The sequence below is a fragment of the Pieris rapae genome, chromosome 16 (assembly GCF_905147795.1).
Source record: "Pieris rapae chromosome 16, ilPieRapa1.1, whole genome shotgun sequence".
NCBI lineage: Eukaryota > Metazoa > Arthropoda > Insecta > Lepidoptera > Pieridae > Pieris > Pieris rapae.
This window is the reverse complement of record NC_059524.1, coordinates 4,266,444-4,288,433: the sequence shown is the minus strand read 5'-3', so window position 1 is coordinate 4,288,433 and position 21,990 is coordinate 4,266,444. Positions and strand designations below refer to the sequence as shown.

The 21,990-nt window shown below is 32.9% G+C and overlaps 1 protein-coding gene across 2 annotated transcripts in view; it reads right to left on the bottom strand.

The window, feature by feature from the left end:
- The window catches only part of LOC110999663, a 125,092-nt gene that overhangs the window by 38,250 nt on the left and 64,852 nt on the right, over positions 1-21,990 (bottom strand). For both annotated transcript variants that reach the window (XM_045631691.1, XM_045631692.1), the window contains 2 exons: positions 21,140-21,192; positions 16,036-16,093 (listed from right to left, as the gene is read on the bottom strand). In XM_045631691.1, coding sequence (XP_045487647.1) covers positions 16,036-16,079 — 44 coding nt within the window. In that variant the 5' untranslated portion in view covers positions 16,080-16,093; positions 21,140-21,192. The remainder of the gene's footprint in view (positions 1-16,035; positions 16,094-21,139; positions 21,193-21,990) is intronic.

Here is a 21,990-nt window from a genome sequence, read left to right as displayed (position 1 = left end):
CATGATTTATTATGGCTTTAGTTGTGGGCTTACTCACAACAAAGTTATGATATCCTGCGATTAGCATTTCTTAATGATACCCCATCTCGTGCCACTATTTACAATTGGTTTAACAAGTTTAAATGTGGACGTAGCAATCTTAATGATGATCCGCGTCATTGTCCTTTATCAGCGACTGCTGAAGATAACATCAGTGCCGTGCGACGCATGATAGTAGAAGAAAAGAGAGTGAAGGGAGATCAGCAGATACGGGCAAGCCTAGGCATTGGTATGAGTCAATAAAAAAAAATACACAAACATTTAGGCCTCAGGAAGCTTTGTACCAGATGGATTCCTCATAATTTAACCGACGACTAGAAACACCTTCGCATGGACTGGTGTCGCCAAATGTTAGATAAGTTCAAAGGCGGTGACTTAAAATGCTGTATTCGACATGGTGACAGGTAATGAAAACTGCATATATTGCTATGAATCCAAAACCCATAGCTTAGTTGGTTAACTGTGGGTTACTGCAGACTGGTGTGTCAATCTGCTTTTCTCAGTGGTTCCATCGAATGCGACGATGTGTGAGAAGAACGGAGATTACTTCGATTACAATAAAAGTATTAGCAACTTTTTAAATTTTTCATTTTCTAAACATTTTTTGTATTACCTAGGTATAAGAAAGGCTGTATAGTGTATACAATACATGCATAGTACTGCTCAAATATAGTAAAATTAATTTAAACATATAGTGACGGCATCTGAAAGTTAAGAAACCTCTTTTCACCGGAGAGTAGATTTTTGTCTTCCAATTTTCAAAATTCTCTAAGGGCTAGCGCGCACTGGTGACTTTTGTCACCGTGACTGTTTCGTCACTCACATCAAGTCTATGAGTATGTATGGAGGTGCGCGCACGTTACGACGTAACAATTGGGTGACATTTTTGTCCGCCGACCGGCGGACAAGCCCGTGACGAAACTGTCACCGCGCCGGTAGGTTTTTATAGCAGCGCGCGCACGGGCAACAAAATTGTCACTCAACACGTAGTTCTTCCGCCATTTGCATTCGGACCGTCGTCTTTAGCGCACGAAAAATGGCGTCAACGTCTACGCAAAACGTGAAAGTGCATGAAGAGGATATCGATAATGATAATGACAATCTCATGTTTGTATTTTCGTATGTCAACGCAGGTCCAAAGTTGCGAAGTAATTCATCAAAACTTCTAACACTCATGCGAAAATACCCAATAAATTTCTTTGGATGTTCCCGAAGTTTATGAAACATGGTTAAAATTCTTTTCGCTTTTTTTCTCTTTTGAGTTTCCTTATAAGCTCACAGATGACGACCGAGACGGTCGAAATCCAAATGAAGCTTTAAAAAAAAATTGTCACTGTCACCTTTCGTGAGCGCACCTCGCTTTGGAGGCGTGACGTGACAGCGACAAAAACTTTTTTGTCATGTTGACAAAAGTCACCGGTGCGCGCTAGCTCTTAAGCGCGCACCGAAAATACAAACATGAGATTGTCATTATCATTATCGATATCCTCTTCATGCACTTTCACGTTTTGCGTAGACGTTGACGCCATTTTTCGTGCGCTAAAGACGACGATCCGAATGCAAATGGCGGAAGAACTACGTGTTGAGTGACAATTTTGTTGCCCGTGCGCGCGCTGCTATAAAAACCTACCGGCGCGGTGACAGTTTCGTCACGGGCTTGTCCGCCGGTCGGCGGACAAAAATGTCACCCAATTGTTACGTCGTAACGTGCGCGCACCTCCATACATACTCATAGACTTGATGTGAGTGACGAAACAGTCACGGTGACAAAAGTCACCAGTGCGCGCTAGCCCTAAGAGTTTTGATATGTAATTCTCACGAATGTTGTAAACTAGTTTTAGGCTTTGTTAGTTCATTATTAACACTATCGCCATACCCATTAATTCCACCAATATAACAAATAACTATATTATAAAATTGTGAGGTCTAACAGAAACGAAAGATGCGTCAATAAAAATAAATTCCTTTGTAAGCCAACGAATTATACACCTAATACTTCGGGTTTAAAAAAAAAAATTCGTTACACCCACATCTAACTAAATTTAAATACGTTTGCTGTAGTTACGTCAAGACGGTACGTTAGGCGGTAAGGAATAGCTCTCAGCTTGTAAGAGCAATTCAGGCTTCAAACGGATAAATTAGATTAATCACACTCGCTTTGACGACCAGGTGCTAATGGAAAACAGGTAACGGTCCCAAAAAGTGACGAGCTGAACGAGCCCGTCGTTAAATTACAAGTCCCACTTCACTTGTATACAAGTAACATTTGGCGTATGCAGTGAAGTGTTATGCGTTTTGAACCATCAAGGGCTTGAACGGTCAGGATTTTATGAGACTGTTAAGGACAGACGCTTTTCGGTATTCGGGAATGTTCTCGAAAGTTTCTGATGCGTCAACACTCGTATAACACGAAAACGGATACGCTGTTGGGTGTAATAAGTAAAGTAATAGTTGCTCCTTTTTTGTTTTGTAATATTTATTTATTTAAAAATATCATAGTTTTTTATTATATTCAAATTTAATAATATATTTCTAACTCCGTGCGATGTTAGGACTAAAACTATAAAATGATACGGAGCTAATAATAATTGAAGTGAAACTTCTTTATCGAGGTATGGGAAAAATTTTGTAAGAAAATGTCACGTTTTTCGGTTACGCGCCATGTTGCTTTTTATCGAAGTTTAGTATACGTAAAGAATATAATGTAATATATGATAATAATAACAACAATTTATTAGTTTTGAAGTTTGGTTTGAAATAAGAATAACAATATATTAATTTGAAAGTGATAAAATAAAAAGACTTCTTCAAATTTAAGTGAATTTACAAGAAAAGTGAGAGTGATTATACATTTCTTTTTATAAATTCAACACGTATGAGCATGATTTTAATATTTATTTGAGGTTAACCTCACTTTTTGATTGTCAGTATCAGTGAATGTATATAAATCTGTTAAAATTAGCAAGTATTAATAAATATGACTGAAAAAATTGTTTTTCTTAAGGCTTAAGCCTTATCTACCCCATTTTCGTGAAGTTGCAAATAGTAGAAAAATGATATGTCGTAAAGAAGTTTCACTTCTTAGCTCTGTACTCTGGTACACACACATATTTTTATATTTTGTATAGTGATCGTGTAAAATAACATAGGATTTTTATTCTATAAGCATTTGTTAGTAAATATTGAATAGAAAAACGTCTGAAGCGGTAAAGGCTTCCAAACAAACCATAAAAGCATTTCGTACAGAGTTGGATCATAGAAAGGTCGATGACACGGAAACTACTTTACACGTAGGCATTGTTACAAGTGAAAATCTTACACACGACGTATACGTCCCTTGTGCTTATGGAAACACTGTTCAATACATCTAAATAAATTCGGTGCAGCTCTGTAAAAACGATTGTAATAACTTAATGAATCCAAATTATAAAAAAAAGGTGTTTTTCTATGATCAATTAAGCAGCAGTCGGAACTCCAGAAGATCAAATTATGATAGTTAATTGCTGTCACAAAATAAAATTACGTCAAATATTTTAAATAAGTTCTGAGACACTGAAGTTCTACAAATAAATTTCTTCAATCAATATGTATTTATTATAGAACGAACCAACCAATTTAACCAAACCAATAAAGTTTTTCATTTTTGTCTGATTAGAAATGTTCTTTCATTACCTACTTGAAATAAAAAAAAACAATACCTGTCAAATTTTTAAATTTACTTCCACTTCAAAGATGTTACGAATTTGAAAATGTATTAGAAATATATATTTATTATAAAGCAATATCTGTAGGTACAATAATTAGAGATATAAGTTTGTATCTAATTATCTGAAAATAAGTTATTAAAAACTGAGAGAACTAAGTAAAATAAAACTTTTATTATAACAAAAATATATGTATATGCTGACTTCTAGGCTTTTCACTAACACGAGATTGGTTTCACACGAGTATAGATATAGAATATAAAAAATAAAGGTTATAAAAATAAAAATAATAATTCTGAACCAACCGTGCTAAAGTTATGATTTTAAAAAGGTATATTTTACGCTTAACTAGCTTGGCCTTAAAGTTTTCTTATTATTTATTGTAGACCCCATTTTATATTTCGTTTATGGATAAATTATTATTTGTTTAGTAAAACAACTCCACTAAGATAAGACTATGACTACTCATATACTTAAGTACTACAAAATACCAAATTATTTATTTACATTTGTAATATTGTATAATAATAAAAAATAATCATTATGAATATTTCAGTACGCTGCCACGGGGGAAAACTTTTCCAATTATTTTAGTTTCCCAATAATGTTTTTAGAATATTCTATTTTATGTCCTCAGTATTAATAATTTACTTTTGAACAAATCTACCTTTAGATTTAAAATAGCTTGCTCTCAAATAAATAGCAAATTTTATCCGTTATTTGTACCGAAATGTTACCGAAAAGTTTAATTAATTCCATTTAGAAGGATTTACAATAAACATTACTACGCTTATTAACTTTCCCAAACATTTGCGTTGATAATTTTAGTCTCATGCGAGAATTTTATATTACGATTAATCTATAATGATTATAAAGAGAAATGATGTGTATGTTTGAAATTTATAAACTCAAAAACTGAGTTATTAATGAAACCTTTAATTCTGAAGTGTATTCACCATTAAAATGCTTCAATGCTATGTTTATTTTCAATATATTAAAAATAAAATATTCTTATGTGCAAAGCCGAGTCAGGCCGCTGGTGATATAATAAAGGATTTATTATTTCGTACAGATAGCTATGAAATCTATGCTTATAACAGATTATAAACATAAAGCTTTTCAAAAAAGAATAAAAAAAGATTACAGGTGTTTTAACACAAAGAATAAAACAGAGGTAAAAAAGTAGAATAAATCGTTGTGGTTTTAAAGTTTCACCCGAAACAATTCATGTAGGCCATGGAAACTGAAATAAGTGAGAACAGGCAAGTACCTGCTCGTTAGTAGAAGAGCTTAAATTATACAACCTTGTGCTCTCATACGAGTAATTTGCTTAAAATGCAGCCACTGCAAAAAGGTATTATGCGATTAGGAAAAGGTCGGCGAAAATTGCTCTTTTGTATTTACGGGTTAAGTGCAGAAACGCATGGTTATGGGAAACCAAGCAAAGATGAACCCATAAAAAGATGGGTGTACAAAAATGTGATGCTTTCGTTTGGACCACAAAGTCGTTTAAACAAACAGGACAAAGAAAATAGTTGACATTACTAGATAACACGGCAAGAAAAAGCAAGCAATAAAATAATTTTAAATTATGTATGTCCTTAACGACTATGTATGTAATAAATGCCGTAATCAGGATTTATCTATGTTCGAAAATTCAGCTGTAATGGATGATAAACTGTACACATGAGATTAAATTATTAAATGAAGAACCATTAATTTTGCCAATATCCACGTCAGCCAATATTAGCTAAGTTAAGTTTAGGCAAGCACTCTGTCAATTAATATGACGTTTGTCTTATGTTCAAAACGACGTTAAGCCTAGCTTATATATATTTTAGTAATAATTATAATAAAGTTTGCAAAGATCTTATATCGACAGATTTTTTAATAATATTAAAAAAAGGCCGTAAATAGAACTATAACGCATTCAATGATTTGATGTGTATATTCTAGCGACAGGTTAATTAGTTTTTCTTATTTATGAATAAGCAGCGTTGGCAAGTCTAATTCCTGAGAGCTTCATATACCGGCCGTGCAACTTTTACTTGTTTCTTTCTATGGAATTAACACTCGCTTGTAAAGAAAAACATCGTGAGGAAAAATGTTGATCATCTACTTGCTTACTAATAAGAAAAATATACAGATATCGGCCTCGCAGTCTACTACCCTCCACTCTGCCAGTCACAAAAAGATTTTTTAGTCTTTCGGGATCACGATCTAGAGGCGATGGCAACAAAGTGTCGAAAGACAGTTTTAGTATTTTTTATAGAAAAGGGGGGGAAACGGCCAGGAATCTCACCTGATGTTAAGTGATACCGCCGCCCACGGACACTCAATACCAGAGGGCTCGCGAGTGCGTTGCCGGCCTTTTAAGAATTGGTACTCTCTCTACCTGCTGGCCAGGGAATCATTAGCATACAAACAACACCATATTTCCTGAGCATCTATTTTTCTCCTTTTAGATGTCCGTATTCTCCAGGTATCGGCGCTATAGAGGAAAATCTGATAAACTGAAATCTCAACCAAATCTTCTATGTTTGTAAGGAAATGTCCTTCTATAAACAAAACAGTTTTGTCATTGCGTCTTTGGTCATCTGGGTTCCTCTTCGGATTTCCTTTCCGGAAGTGGAAACCGAGGATAAACTTGCCTATAGGTTTCTAGATCTTTCAGTTCACCAGTGCGTCTAAGAATGTGCTCATAATTTTATAACAATTGTTTGCTGTGTATGTATTTGAACAATATTTTCAACGTCATATTTGTATAACCGTGATGATATAACAATTGTTATGAAATTATGAGCACATTCTTAAACGCACTGGTAGAATGAATATGTTCATTATTATAACGGTTATACAAATATGACGATGAAAATATTGTTGAAATACATACACAGCAAAAGGGATAGCTAAGAAAGCTTGTCTGCGGTAGTCTGGAGCAGAGGGTGTAGGGGGAACCTTCACTTTCGCAAGGGAAACGCGCAGCGCAATTCTACGAACACGTTCTTCTTTACCCGCCCCGGCGTGGATAGATCCTACTTATTAACATACATATTTCTTACTCAAATATAACAAAAAGCACAAAAAAATTAATTGGTGGATAAGTTGATTTAACATTATATTATTATTATATTGTACAAGTTTTTCATATACACGGTTATAAAAATTCCTACATTTCTGATCAAACCTAATCAGATTAAAAAACATTTGGAACCATTTAGATTTGTTGTATACAAAAACAAAACGAAAAGTATTTATATCAATCAGTTCTTAAATAATTTTTCATTCTTGTACGGCTCCAAATTTAATTTTTTAAATGCTTTTCTATAAATGTTTGGTTAATAAAACATAAAGATTTAATTTAACTTTATTTACATGAAGAATTTTACGTAAGGGCTGTCAGTGGATAACTACAGTAAATTAACAGTGTAAAATGTGTATTTAATAATGATAATATTTGTATAGATTTTTAAGTATAATTCTTTCATAATAAGCAGAAAAATATTACCAATACAAATAATTATCAGCGCGATCTCCATTGAAAAATTAATTCAGAAAGTAACACCTTTAGCCCCAGCTGACAACGATTTTCAGTAAAATGCAATAAAAACTCTATAAAACTGTCACATAAAGTCCTCGTAAGGTTCAAAAGAGAAATGTTTTATTAATTTATCCATACGTAGGTTTATTCTTTCATTTAAACTGGAACAATGAGCTTCAGTAGTATACCATAAAATCTTTTTGTCTTCCAGTTTTCATAAAACGTTTATTCTAGGCTGTGGGTGTTCGTCATGCAGATGGTAAGCGCCGTGAAACTTATATAGGCCTATTATTTCGTTTATTATAAGTACAAGTGCTATATTGTTCCAGTGTTTAAAAAAGGAATGTTTTAATTTAATTACAAGGGCAAACAGTAAGAGATGTCTGATGATAGTCATTGTTTGAAACAAAAATTTCCGTGCTTATAATAAATCATTTATATGGCATTTAGCATCGTTAAAATTAACTTATTTCAAATATAAATTTAAAAGACTATATAAAACAGAAATACTGAATTTAGGAACCTCATTTCTATCTTAATATATATATATTTCTTGTGTGCGTGTGTATGTGACTGAACTCCTCCTAAACGACTGGACCGATTTAGACGAAATTTTTTGTGTGTGTTCAAGGGGATCTGGGAATGGTTTAGATTCACAATTTTGTCCGCTGGACAATGTTTTTTTAATTAATTTTAAATTTATTAGTTGTTGTTGATTTTGGAATGTTTTACATTGGATCCGACAGCGGCGCTACCATCGCAGTGTCAAATTTTAAATAATATTCGAATTTTAATTTTTGTCTGTCCCGAAATTTAAAAAAAGTTTTGTTATCATTGTGTTATATCGTGTGTGACCATGTGCTGGATCGTTAGATATTGTCATAACATTTGAATAATAATTTTCATCAAAATGGCTTATTAAGAATTGAAATTTTGAAATTAAAGACGTGTAGACAGGACAACGTCTGTCGGATCCGCTAGTATTTTTATAAGCAATTGAGAATGGTAAAGTAAGTACGAAAATGAAACTAGAACAAAGATTTTGACTATTTGGATACTTCCTAAAGTTACTATTTACTATAAACAATGTTTTAAATATAACATTTCAGTAAATAAAAGAACTATGTAAATGTTTCGTATAATAAAAGTATCAACTGCACAATAAGTGGCATACACAACGGCCAGTGTGCGCCATCTACCAACAACTGAGAAACTAGTTACATTCTTAAACTTATTTCAAAATGTATTGTCTTATTGAGTGCAAAAATACTACGCCCTTTCAATGACTATTTTTCATTCACAAAAATTAACGAAGATTAATTTATCAACTTGTGTTGACTTGTTTTACTTCAATTGAAACAATTGCCATAGTAAAACAATAAACCTTCAACCGAACCCCAAAAGAGTGTCAAGCCGGGATTCCATAAATGGCATATGTATGTTATTTTTAGATATGAAATTTGGTAATCATGGTTATAGTTCGTCTATTTACATGCATGTTACCACTCCCATTGATTAAAGAAATAGGCACTAAATCATGACACTCCCTGAAATATTGTTCGGGCGTGTAAAGGGTTCTGAATTTTGATATTATCACGGCCGGAATCAAATCTAAGTCTATTTATGTAAGCTTAAAACATATTTTATCGGTTTCATATAAAAAACGAACAGTTGTTGTATTACTTTAATACAATTAGTGCAAGTACAAGTTTGAGATTTCGATTGTAGCTGTCTTTGACAATATGGTTTGGTTTCTGTTAAAAACGTTAGCACTCGTCTAAAACGCAGTGTAGATTCCATGCTTTGAACACTTTACACAGCCTGAAATACTAAAAAATAATAAATTAGTGGCACTACAACCTCTTTAGATCTTGGCCTCAGATTTCTGAATCTGTTTCATAATCATTTTTAAATCTTATAGGCAGGTGATCTGCCTCCAGTGCCTGATACACGTCGTCGACTTTTTGGGTCTAAGACCTGTCGGTTTCTTTACGATGTTTTCCTTCACCGTTCGAGCAAATGTTAAATGCGCACATAGAAAGAAAGTCCATTGGTGCACAGCCGGCGATCGAACGTACGACCTCAGGCATGAGAGTCGCACGCTGGAGCCACTAGGCCAACACTGCTCATACTACTATACTATTGAAATACTAAATAATTAGTAATATTTAAGGTTAAGGTTCAATGAAAAAGCAAATAGAAACTTGTACTGATGATTTAAGACGAAGTTTGTTTCGAGTACTGCAAAAGATCAATGTATGCAAGGTAAAAAGCGTGACTTGTCAAAAATTAGGGATCTCCAAATATTTGTCAACGAAGGAGCTTCCGATGTAAATAGTAACTTTAATAAGCCTAAATAAATTTGACAAACCCCTCATCACATTCATGAATTTACCTTACCCTTTCTTTGGCTTTGTATGTTAACCAGGACCCAATGTGATAAACGCTTAACTAACTGAACCGGTATACAATCACTATTTTGTACCAGATAGTAGTAATCGAGTAACTAGTGACGTATCATTTACGCGTGATGCATGATCTTAAAACTAGAAATTAGATTTTTTTATAGAACAGGGGGCAAACCTGATATTAAGTGATGCCGCCGCCCATGGCACTTTCAATGCCAGATCGCTCGCGAATGCGTTGGCCGACAACGCATTTTTTAAGAATTTGTACGTACTTCAGTGGGTAGCTAGTTCCACATAGCGGTGGTATGCGGCAAAAACTGTCTTTAATAACCCTCCGTTGTGGAACGGCGGATGTCAAGTTGATACGGATACATAAACTATGAGTACTTGTGATCTATGTAACTAGAATTATTATCTATGAATTGCATAGTTAACAATTCTAGTAGGTTTAATTCATAAATTACTTATTAGTTGAAACTAAATAAACATCTCGTATATCTGTAAATTGTTATAAATGCGTGAATAAATGATAAGGTGAAATGCCATCAGAAATCGGAAATTACATCGTTTGCAATCGACTAAATTGGAAACCGTTTCAAATCACGTCCCACAAAATCTGAGGTATTAATTTCCAAGTTCGAATATCTTTTGTTTATATAGATTTTAACGTGTCGCTCCGACTGCTGATTCTATTTTTTAAGTGGAAATTATAACGTTATACAATGGGACTATTTTTTATTCATGACGTTATAATCTATTTTTGTATTTTTTTAATACACACTGATCATGGCTTCAAGCCCTCACACTGTTTAATGGGCCATCGAAGTCGGCTCAATTTCGTGTAATACTATTAGGTATATAGCAAACAAAATGTCTATTCGTAACTGTTAACGCAGTATATAACGAAGTTTTTGAGTTCCTTCCTCAGGATAATGTTAATATGACACAACTAAACAGGTCGAATAGCACATTGTAAGTTTCGTGTTCTGTGCGCGAACTAGTATTAAATTCACACTTGTAATGTCTTATAAGCTTTATTTTCGAATTTCGAACAATATTTTAAAAATCAAATTATTAAAACATCAAGTTTAAATTGCGATTTCAATCTAAATAGAATGCATTTCACATGACTTAGGAATGGAGTGTAATTGTGTATAGACCTGAATTAGATTAAAAATAATTAGGGTTGTATACATATTAAATACTACTTACAATAAATTATTATTAATAAAAAAATATAAATAACAGAAATATTCCAATGACGGTACAAACCTATTAAGTCTTGGCTGCAGATTCTTTTAGTGTGTGTGACTGTGTATGATATGTGTGTTATATTACTTACAATGCCTTCACCGTAAGAGCAAGTTTCAGTATTAACTACGCACTTAAAAAGAAAAATCTATCGCCGCGATTCCAACGCACGACCTCAGGGTTAATAATCGCACGCTGTGCGTGTCTCATCTTAACTTGTAATATAAAACCGTATAATTTGTTTCTTAAATTGAATGCACTTTCTCAGTAACTAGTAACTATACGGACACTTTTTGACGCTTTTGTGCGCCAGTAGTAAATTTATATAGTAGTTCTACGCTAATTTGTTACATTGTTTACCTACATAACATGATGAATCGAGATCAGCACGAGACTGTCAAATCATCTTGATAGATAACCCTAAGATAGAGTCCATAGAAATAAATAATAAACGCCTTACATTGCCGCGAAGATAAAATTAGCGGTATTTCGCCTATTTTTACAAAAATTAAACTATTTGTCTCCTTGATTTTAGTCTTATACGGAGATTTTTCCAGTAGCTGAGTTTCATAAACGGTCGTTGAAGTAGAATACGAAATTCCACACATCTATCGACGCCCGTCGTTTCATAACTGAGTGTTTTAAGGCATTTTTGCCGCGCACCACCACTAAGTGAAACCAGCTATCCACTGAAGTATTTCCGATTGAGGGACATGAAAAGTGCGTACAAATTCTTAAATGGTCCGTCAACGCACTCTTGAGCCTAGGGCATTGAGTCAAAGGGCGGTCAGACATTCGAGTATTTTAAATTTCGATAGCTATAAAGTAAAAAAATTCTATCTAAAAATCTATTATTTATTATTTTTTTTATATTCCTTTATTGAGAAAGCTTGCTACGACGAAGCCGTACGGCACCACTATAGGCAGGAAATAATATAGTTTTATGAGGCTCCTAAGGGTCATCTCGGCGAGCTTTGATCATAAACATAATGAGTCCGCGATCCACACTCGCGGAAACTTTTACGGGACACTAAACCACTTCTAAACCATGAAGAACCCATAAATCCCAAGTCCTTAAAGGATCTTAGTTTAGGTATATTAAATATCTTCTATTAATAGTATTCAACAAAATTCTTTTAGTAAATAGTGAATGTACATAAAAAAAGTTGGCGTTTAGTTTTAATTGGTTACGATATAAAATATTTACGTATGTTTGCCTCAACCGTCCACGCTTAAACTCGTTAAACCAATTGTAAATAGTGGCACGAGATGGGTCTTCATTAAGAAATGCTAATCGCAGGTTAACATAGCATTGTTGTTGAGGAAGCCTACAACGAAAGTCATAATAAATTATTGACCGAAAGTTTTCTCGAGTTTGGTTCATTTTCTCGTTAACAAGAATTTTAGTTTTGCCGCCAATTTACAAAAACAAATGACAAATGAATGCAATATACCATTAGGTTACAAAAGAGTTCTAAAGTTGAAAGCAAAATACGTTTTCAATAGCAATGTTTCTAACTAGCCAGTTCTAAACATTTCCCCACGTACAGCGAAAACCTTCCTGAATAAATGGACTATCCCTACACCAAAAGACTTGTTTATAACTCGTAGTTTCCGAAAATAACGCGTTCAATCAAACATGGAAACATTCACTTTAATTTTTATTTGTTTTTAAATACTGTCAAGTTCAGATTAGAATTTGAAAAAATACCTTTAACTGCATTATTTTTAATACATTATTATAATATTATAAAACTTTTCGACGCCATTTCGCATGGCTTACATAAAAGATGATCGGGGTTGAAGTGTTCAATGTCAGCGTTGCGGTGCCTAATTCCTCGGATGTAGTATTTACGATATCTTGATAGATATTGCTTAGATATTTCATAAAATGTGTAGTATTGTTTCGCTTGCGTAATAAAACATTACTTTTAAATCATTGTATCCTCTGAGTATTTTACAATGGACAAACGCATAACGCGTAGCTTGATATATTCGCAACAACCAGTAATAAATGACCCAACTTCGAAACAGCCTAAATATTGAATAGTTATAAACAGGACGTAGGTATAAAGTTGAACCATATTCCGGCACGGCTGTATATTATATGATACAGGTACGACCAAAGTTTGGTCACATAAATAATTGAATTGCATAGGCTTAAGCATGGTTTGCCAAATTATGATCAAGCAGTATGGCAAAATATCACAAACAGTGCCTTTACCTAGGATCGGTTGAAGCGTAATGGTTAATAATCGAATGAGAAAGGGTGCAAATGAGCCTTAATAGACCTATGATAGGTAGCTACCGCAGCTCATGGACACCCATACGAGTAGTAGTGGGGCGGGCCTTTAAGAAAGTAAGCTCTATTTTAATAGTTTCCCAGAAAATACCTCCATTGGTAGTAGATTCTATTGAGTGGACTATCCAACTTAACTTTAATGTATTATGGTATAGATAGGTCGCATACTACTGTATTAAACGCATTAATATCCTTTTTTACTTATAATTAAGTATGTACAGTAAAAGCGTCGTTTTTAATTCTCCTTAATTCTCCTGTGTCGTTTAACTTCTAATGTTGTTCTGAACGAAAAGTAGAACGACACATTTTCATTTAGAAGCGACGATGTTGTTTTGAAGACCATTAATAACTAATTCAAATACATGCGAATTTTTGAGACAGTTGTGGTGCCTTAACATAGAACTAAATTACGTCTATAAAATAATTCTAACAATAATTGGCGATAACAATGATCATGTACGTATTAAATGTAATGCAAAATTATATTTTCATATGTTCATGTTAATACGTGATCCCTCGTGTCCCTTCGCATCTTTCACCAGATCCATTGGGATATGTCTGAGAAGTTTACCGTTGGATACAATAATCTATTTAGTTTCTGAGGATAAACTGTATGAAGCATTAAGTATCCACTAATAACATTAAGGAAGATGGGTTGTTATTGCTAACAGGGACGAACAAACATAAGTAACGGACTAATACATTAATTTGTATCTTTGACAATTGCAATTGTTATTAGTATATTATGTAAATGTAATATTAGATGGAAATAAATTGCTATCGATTCCAAAACACATGAGCATGGACGTTTTAATTAATATATTATTTATAAAAAGTGGTCTTCACTTCAGTGGGCAGCTGGTTCCACAAAGTGGTGGTATGCGGGAAAAACTAAAAGGTATATAAGAAAGTATACCCTTACACATATAAACAAAGCTTTAAAAACTCTCATATCAAATTTCGCATTCCAAACTTAAAAGTAATACAAAACAATTGACGGTGTTTAAATCGTTTTCCGAAATAAGATTTTTAGCTTGTAAGATAATTCTTTCGAGGGTAAAAAAATATTACAATAAGTAATTGTTCTATCAGGACTGCACCTGCTTTTCTCTAATACTTTCGCCCCTTTTAAGTGTCTCAAGGACGGTCCTTGGTGAACTCCAATCCACTTTGTCTACGCATAATTCACTCTTATGCGTTTAAAATTGCCTACGAGTTTGAAGAGGCTTGTGATCCTGATCTATGGTTTACATAAGTACAAGGATAAAAAACCATAAATTACATAACATATGAACGACGGTTATGTTTTCAGGTATTTTGAGAATTATGACTCGGTCCAATTAATAACAGCATCTCCTCGTTTCCGATAATGTTAACAAGAAAATTAATTGAATAACTATATAAAACTTTTGTTGTGATATAAAACTATTTATATTTCAGTTAGCGCTACGTAATCAATGTTTATATGTAATAAAAGTATGAAAAAAATTAACGGTCCGATATAGTTTAAAGACTGTTATTTCTCCTTATATCTAAAGATGTCAGACGAGTACTTTCATAGGATACAATATCCCAAAGAATGTCATGTGAGTTATCGTAACGGCATGCCCGTTAAAACTGTGAAACGTTTGGAAGGAGAGTCCTTAGTAACTAAATATCCTGTAACGAATTCTCCTGTAACTATTTCGATGCCTTTATAATTTAGACGATACATCCAGAGAAACGCATCTTTTTGAAGGACATAAAGAGCCTCATGTAATAGATAAACTTCTCGTGTCACGGTGTTTGTAATGAAACTCCTCCGAAATTGCGCGACCGAATATAAATTCGAATTTAAAAATATAAATTTAAATTAATTTTCAGCCCTCTACTATGAACCCCTATTTTTTATTTAGTAATAAGAGAAAAATGACTTAAACTCTGGGGTTTATACAGAGAAAACTTTACAGAACCTAAAAAGTTTTTACACCGGAAAACCGAACAGGTGGACTAAGTAAAATCACATGAAGGAAAGACGAAGTTCGCGGAGGCAGTTAGTAATATCTAATAAATCTTATTATGAGAAATATTAAACAGCGCAACAATTCTTTTATACATGACCATTACATTGAGCGTGTGCCAATTATGTTAAGTGCTGAATCGTGTCTAATCATGTAAGCTTTATGAAAAAGTTCTTGCCATACTTTTGTAGCATCAAAAATAATAGTGTAAATCTATACGCTGCTATTCTCACGCTAAAATAGAAAATTTATTCGGTTTTGGGAAATAGATAGGTACTTATAATTGATTATACGAATCTTTAGTTATAAAAGATTTAAATGTTTAGTTTATAAACGTAAAATCGGTTGATACATAAGTCACGTGTCATGTTTATCTGTTTACACGTTACCTTATATAAAAATATGCATATAAAAATGCTTTTTACATAAGTTATTAGGTATCGGCGGCTTTTTGATTAACAAGCGATTTCTTCATGGCAACCCTAGTATGAAACGCATAAGTGCACAAATAATAAACAAAAAGATTTTGTTTTCTTTTTGTAACAATAACTACTAACACATATTTATCTATTCCATGACACTATTTCACGATTGCCACGGTACACAAACTGGCCACAAGAATATAGTTTAGAAACGATCTGTGTGTCATGGATATGATCGCTAAATTCACATTTAAATCGCTCAGAATATAAAAGACAAACAAAGCATCGGAAAATCTCTTCTTGTATTTTCTAAATAACATGTGGTAATTAGTTTCTGACAATCGTTGAAGTAAATGATTAATACTCACTCAGGTCCATTTTTTCCTCTGTGCAGCATGCCCGCACGAGCCATCTCACGCCCACGCCCTGAAAACCATCCATTAATGTTGAGATGTCGGACGTTTCCGCGCTTACTAAATACTTTTTAAGATAATGCTGGTAAGTAGAAGGGCGGCAAAAATTAGTTTTATTATGACCGTAACTTTGGCAAGAATACGTCGCATGAATAAATAAATAATGCCGATCTTATAAAATTACACATTCTGTACTTAAATTGAACAAACAACATTGTATTCGAACGGATTTCTTACATACAACCAGCCCATTGTTTTGTTTAAAATAAATATAAAATACTAGAAATATAACGTTTTTATAGATAACGCTTGAAATTAAGTAGATAATATAAAGTCACTACAGATGGAACAATCCAACTTGATTATCAGGAAATAAACTTGCACAACTTTCTAGAAATATCAAAGAGATAAATAGTAGACGGAAAAACAATGGCAGATTCAGCTGCTTAATCAGCAATCAATTTTGTTGGAGACTGATAGATTGCTAACGAAGAATTGAGTTAAATAACGTCTCAACAAAAGGTGCAGATTGACTTTAATTTATGTGAGGCACTTAAAAGCTCCATTTGCGCTGATATAGCTAGTGGAAACAGGGTTGATGAAATACTTTACTTTAAATTTTAAGCGTCTCATTGATCAAAGCATTTGTGTCTTTTTCACCGATCCTACAATGAAATTAATGTTCGGTCTTAGTACTATCGATTAGTTTGTATATTTGGTAGCATTTATAACAAGTACTATAATATATTCTTATCTATAACATAGACATATTTGTCATAAACAAATGAACGATACGCTTCGACACTTGTAAATACAGTACGTTTTTATATGTATATAATATATCGTCATTTTTCTCATCGCGAAACAAAATAATTTTCCTTTAAAAGTTGAAGTCTTCAAAATTGTGACATCGTAGTTCGTACCTCAGTAAATTTTTCATAGTATTAAAAACATATGGCCTAGTTCTAATTCGAATAAAGTTTATTTAAAATGTGATCAAGAGCTTATCCTTTTATCAGGTTTTTTCGTTTCGGGATTTTCAATTTGTTGCCAAATTATTCGGTATCGGATTAAAACGCACGTTACTATGCGCATGCAAAATTATACTGCATACGAACGGGTGATCTAGTGTTTACATATTTAATTTGATACACGTTTTCATATATCAGTTAAAATTTAACGCCACAGATTTAACTTGAGTACCTACTAAAGTATTTTAACTATGACTCTTTTTATGAGGTGGAAATGCACTTATGCAGGCCCGTATCAAGAATGTCGTTCTTGACGCGGGGACAGTGGGGCTGGATCTACACTCAAAAGTTATTTTTTTTAACTATGACTAGAGTAACGTAACCTATCTTTAATTGAGTTACATATAAATATATTACTTAATAATTAGAAGTGTAAGCAAACTGTAAATCGCACTAGCCAACTTGAACCATTTAGTTTTAACCATACTTATATACGTAAATTGTATTTTAGCATTCTCGTTTTCGATAATGTCTGATAAGTATAATTTAGATTTGTGAACCCTTAGATAAGCCAATGTAGTTTTTGTTAGCAACCCTACTACTCTTAATTTAATGTTAGTTATATTTTCAACTATTAAAGTCACATTTAAAAACAAAGTGTTTTATTTAAACATATCCAAATACAAAAAGCGTATACAAACATATACAAAAAGCGACACTCTATTCGAAATCTATTCGAAAGCCTACATTCGCTTTTTGTAGGCGTTTTTCAATCTTTGCTCGGGCTTATAGAGTATATTTTTATTAAATTGTTTAGTACTTGCGACAATGTTACTCGTATATTATGTAAAAAAATATCATCTTAGGCCACAATATTAATTTGACACAGTATTTAACCCGTTATTATATTATTAAAATTAAGTAGTCTATACCATATGAATTTATGGAGCCATTTTGATTGGATTACAAATATTAATCGCGGGATTTCAGTTTATGCTGTGTGAAATTGTGGCGATAATTCGACGAAACACGCGATTAAGCTATTAATCTAATACATACGCTACGAAGTTTTGTGTTGGTTGCTTTATATAGTTGATTCTTGCTGCATACAAAAAGGCAATGCCTTTTTAGTTGTATGAAAATTCATTTTTCAAATATGTGTAAGTAAATTGAATTAAAAATATTCGTAATGTATAAACCGGGTGTCTACTTATCATATCGAAATGAATAGACAATACAGAAGTACAGACAAATTAACAGTGATGCCTTTGTCGAGCAATGGGAGAGATTTGAAAAAAGAACTGTTATTTTAATCTAAAACTGGGCGTTTGGTTTTGACAGTTGATTTCAGTTGTCTGCGGCTATAGGCAATTAGCAACCTGTAGATGTCAATTTTTTTGTAATTCATGTTTGCGTGTTCCCAAAGTAATGAGATCTGGGATCCCAATATGGGATATGTTTATATGGTCTTGCTGACCAAGGTGAGCCGTTTGGGTTTCCTATCTTTTCATTTCGAAGAAAAAAGGGACGGAAAGTTTATTGCTAGTTCTTTTGCCTTGATTTTAAAACTCGCAGTAAATATAAATTAAGAAGCATTTTTTACTGTTCATAAGCGTATTTTACGTATGAAGGATATTTTGATTTTATTAGAATTGATATATTCGATAAATAACAGTTAGCCTAAACATTTAATAATCCGGTTTACGCACTAATACAAAGTGGTTCTATAAGATTTTCCATACAAATATTTACAGATATTAAAGGTGACTTTGACATACATGGTCAAATATATATTTTACAAGGGTAAACGAACCCACATACACAGTTATATGACAACATTTAGATAAATTGACAACACTACATAAGAATAATACATAATACATTAAAACCATTCAAACTTCTAATAATAATTCTATTCTCTTCTATTTCTTATTTTCTATGGACAACATGAAAGTCATTTATTTTTAAACTCATTCAAAAAAGAAAACTTTATTCTGCAAAGTAATGTTTTGCTGCTTGTTTTAAATTAAAAAAAATATAAGAAATAGAATGCAATATGGTTTTCATCTTCAAGCTCCGTTTTTAGAATGATTTATAGAAAAAACTGGTGAATTAATTATAGTATAATCACATCGCTGGTATAGTAATGAAATCAATAGTAATTGGAAATATCGTTATTTGTGGCCTAATATAATATAATGACGTAATTAAGAGCTCGTACAAAAGCAAATGAGGCAAAAAATTATCTTCACACAGTTTGAAAGGAAAAGAGTATGCCTTATTGAATTGGTGTGAACCTGATCGTTTAAATTATTATAAAATTGAAGATAACTAAAATAATACCCGCTAATATTTAGACAAAAAAATCGTTGTTTGTAAAAATGTTTGTATGTTTAGAACGTAATAATGTAGTTGTTTAAGATTTGGGAACCCTTTTACGTAGAAAAATATCTGTGTCAAAGTTCCCAACAAGTCCATGCGAAATATTATAATAATCTACTTGAGCAGTGTTGGCCTAGCGGCTTCAGCGTGCGACTCTCATCCCTGAGTCGTAGGTTCGACCCCCGGCTGTGCACCAATGGAAAATCCTTTCTATGTGCGCATTTAACATTCGCTCGAATGGTAAAGGAAAACATCGTAAGGAAACAACAACAAATTGACGGCTTGCCATAGACCCAAAATCGAGTTGTTAACGCCACTGATTATTATTTATATTTTGTTATCTTCTAAAAACGTAAACAGTGCAGCGCCTAATCTTTAAACGATTATTTTAAATTTAGACATATGCCAGCGTTATTAGATTCGCAAATATCATGTATTGTAACAATTTGACAAAGATGACAGGACAATTTGTTGATTTGACTGCCCCAAGCTTGCTTGTTCAGGAAATAGGGTCCGGTTGAATGTCATTTAATTTAACCTTCCCGGTCCCTTGAGGCATGTTGATGCTCTCATGCAACAAACGACTGTAACGTTTTTGTATCTAAAAGCTCGTTTAATATACCTGGTATGGGATATTTGTTAATAGAAAAAACTATTGGTGCTAACACGCATTTTTTATTTATGGATTAGCATTTTCGTGTTTAATAATTTATTTAACACTAGCTACCCGCCCCGGCTTCGCACGGGTGCAATGCTGATACTAAGTACACTACAGAAAATCTGTGAACGTTGTATATAAAAATGTGGGTTATCCGTAAGAGATAAACCATCACGGACTTTTCTGTAGACCTTTTCAATATGTACAATACTTAGTACATTATTTTGATAAAACTCGTAGGGTTCAGCCTGCGTTTGCAATGTAAGCGGAAAAAATTTAATTATTTACGACATCACATTAGAAACCTCAAAAATAACAGTACTTCTCCACTATTTAATGGATATTATTATACATATAAACCATCCTCTTGAAGCACTCTATCTATTAAAAAAATGAAAATCCGTTGCGTAGTTTCAAAGATTTAAGCATACAAAGGGACATAGGGACAGAGAAAGCGACTTTGTTTTATAATATGTAGTGATATGCAAAGAGGTGTACGTACCTAATATAAGTGTAAGTATTTTGAGCTTTTACATACCAAAATTATAACTTCATTACTCAATGTTGCTTAGTGGCTTCAGTCTCCACCTCTAATCCTGCCTGTTAGCTCCACTAACTTATTTTCATTTTATTTTAATTATAACATTATGTTTTTAAATATTATTATGAAAAGTAACTTTAAAAAATGATCTACGTTAGTTATATTTTAGTTGGATTTTTGATGGTTTTATTTATATTTGCATTTTTAATTGTTTCGATACAAATATAGATATTTTCAGTGACGTACCAAACCGAAGAAAAACCGTATTTCCAGTTTTCTTTAGGCAAGTAGCTGAATAGACTTCTTTCCCTGGCCCATACCGTTTGCTTTTCTTTATTTTAGAAGTGAATGTTGAATAAGAACACACATAAACAATTCCATTAGTCTGCCGGGTTCGAACCTACGACCTCATATGTGAATCGCACGCACACTGGACCAACACGGCTCTAGTAATCAAAACGCAATATTAAAAACTCTTATATATTAAAATATTATAATTAATCTTACCTGGACGCTAGGGCCAATGTTTTCTGATTAATTTGAGTCATTCCAAGTGATGCCTGCAATAAAGAAAAAACATTTTAATTGCAAGGTAGACAGTAAACATAGGACGATATTCGGCAATCGATCGTTGCTTCAAAGCAATGTATTCACTCCCTGCCTATGTTTTATTTATAAGACGTGCCTCTAATAATCGTAAACACTTAGCGTTGGTACTGAATACGTATGGTGGTGATTGTTAGTTCCGATTATTAAAGCGGAATTAACGTAAATGATGTTTTTCTAATACATATTACTTCCCTTATTTATAAGTTGATAACAAAACAATGCTAAATAAATTCTAAATCGATTTTTTTAACTTTTAAACACTTATTAAATATTCTTTTTACCCATAAACTGAATTTTGAATCCCGTTTCTCAAGAAAACACCAAAAAATTTAAATAACCTCCGGAACCTATTGAAAGACATGTTTAATGATTATATGAAAGAAAGGATTAGTTTGAATATTTTTAATGAGATTTAAAATGACAATTATTATGAAGTAATGTGAAAAAACTGTTTTAATTAATCGGTGAGATTTAAAATACGGTATTAGACCTTGATTAGTACAGTTATAATTATTCATTTAGATTTTTAAGGTCTATTAATTCAAGCCTGTTAACCTTTTCATATTGTCCGGATAATAAATTATTATTATGAATTTATTATGATATATATTGTCTTCAAAACAACACCGCGATCATGAAAACATGGTTTCAGGTGTGTAAAATCTTCAAGCTTTCTCTTTTCATGACCTTACATCTTCCATTTGACTTTCCCTGTCAATAGATGTAAACACACGTTTACGAGCGAAGTG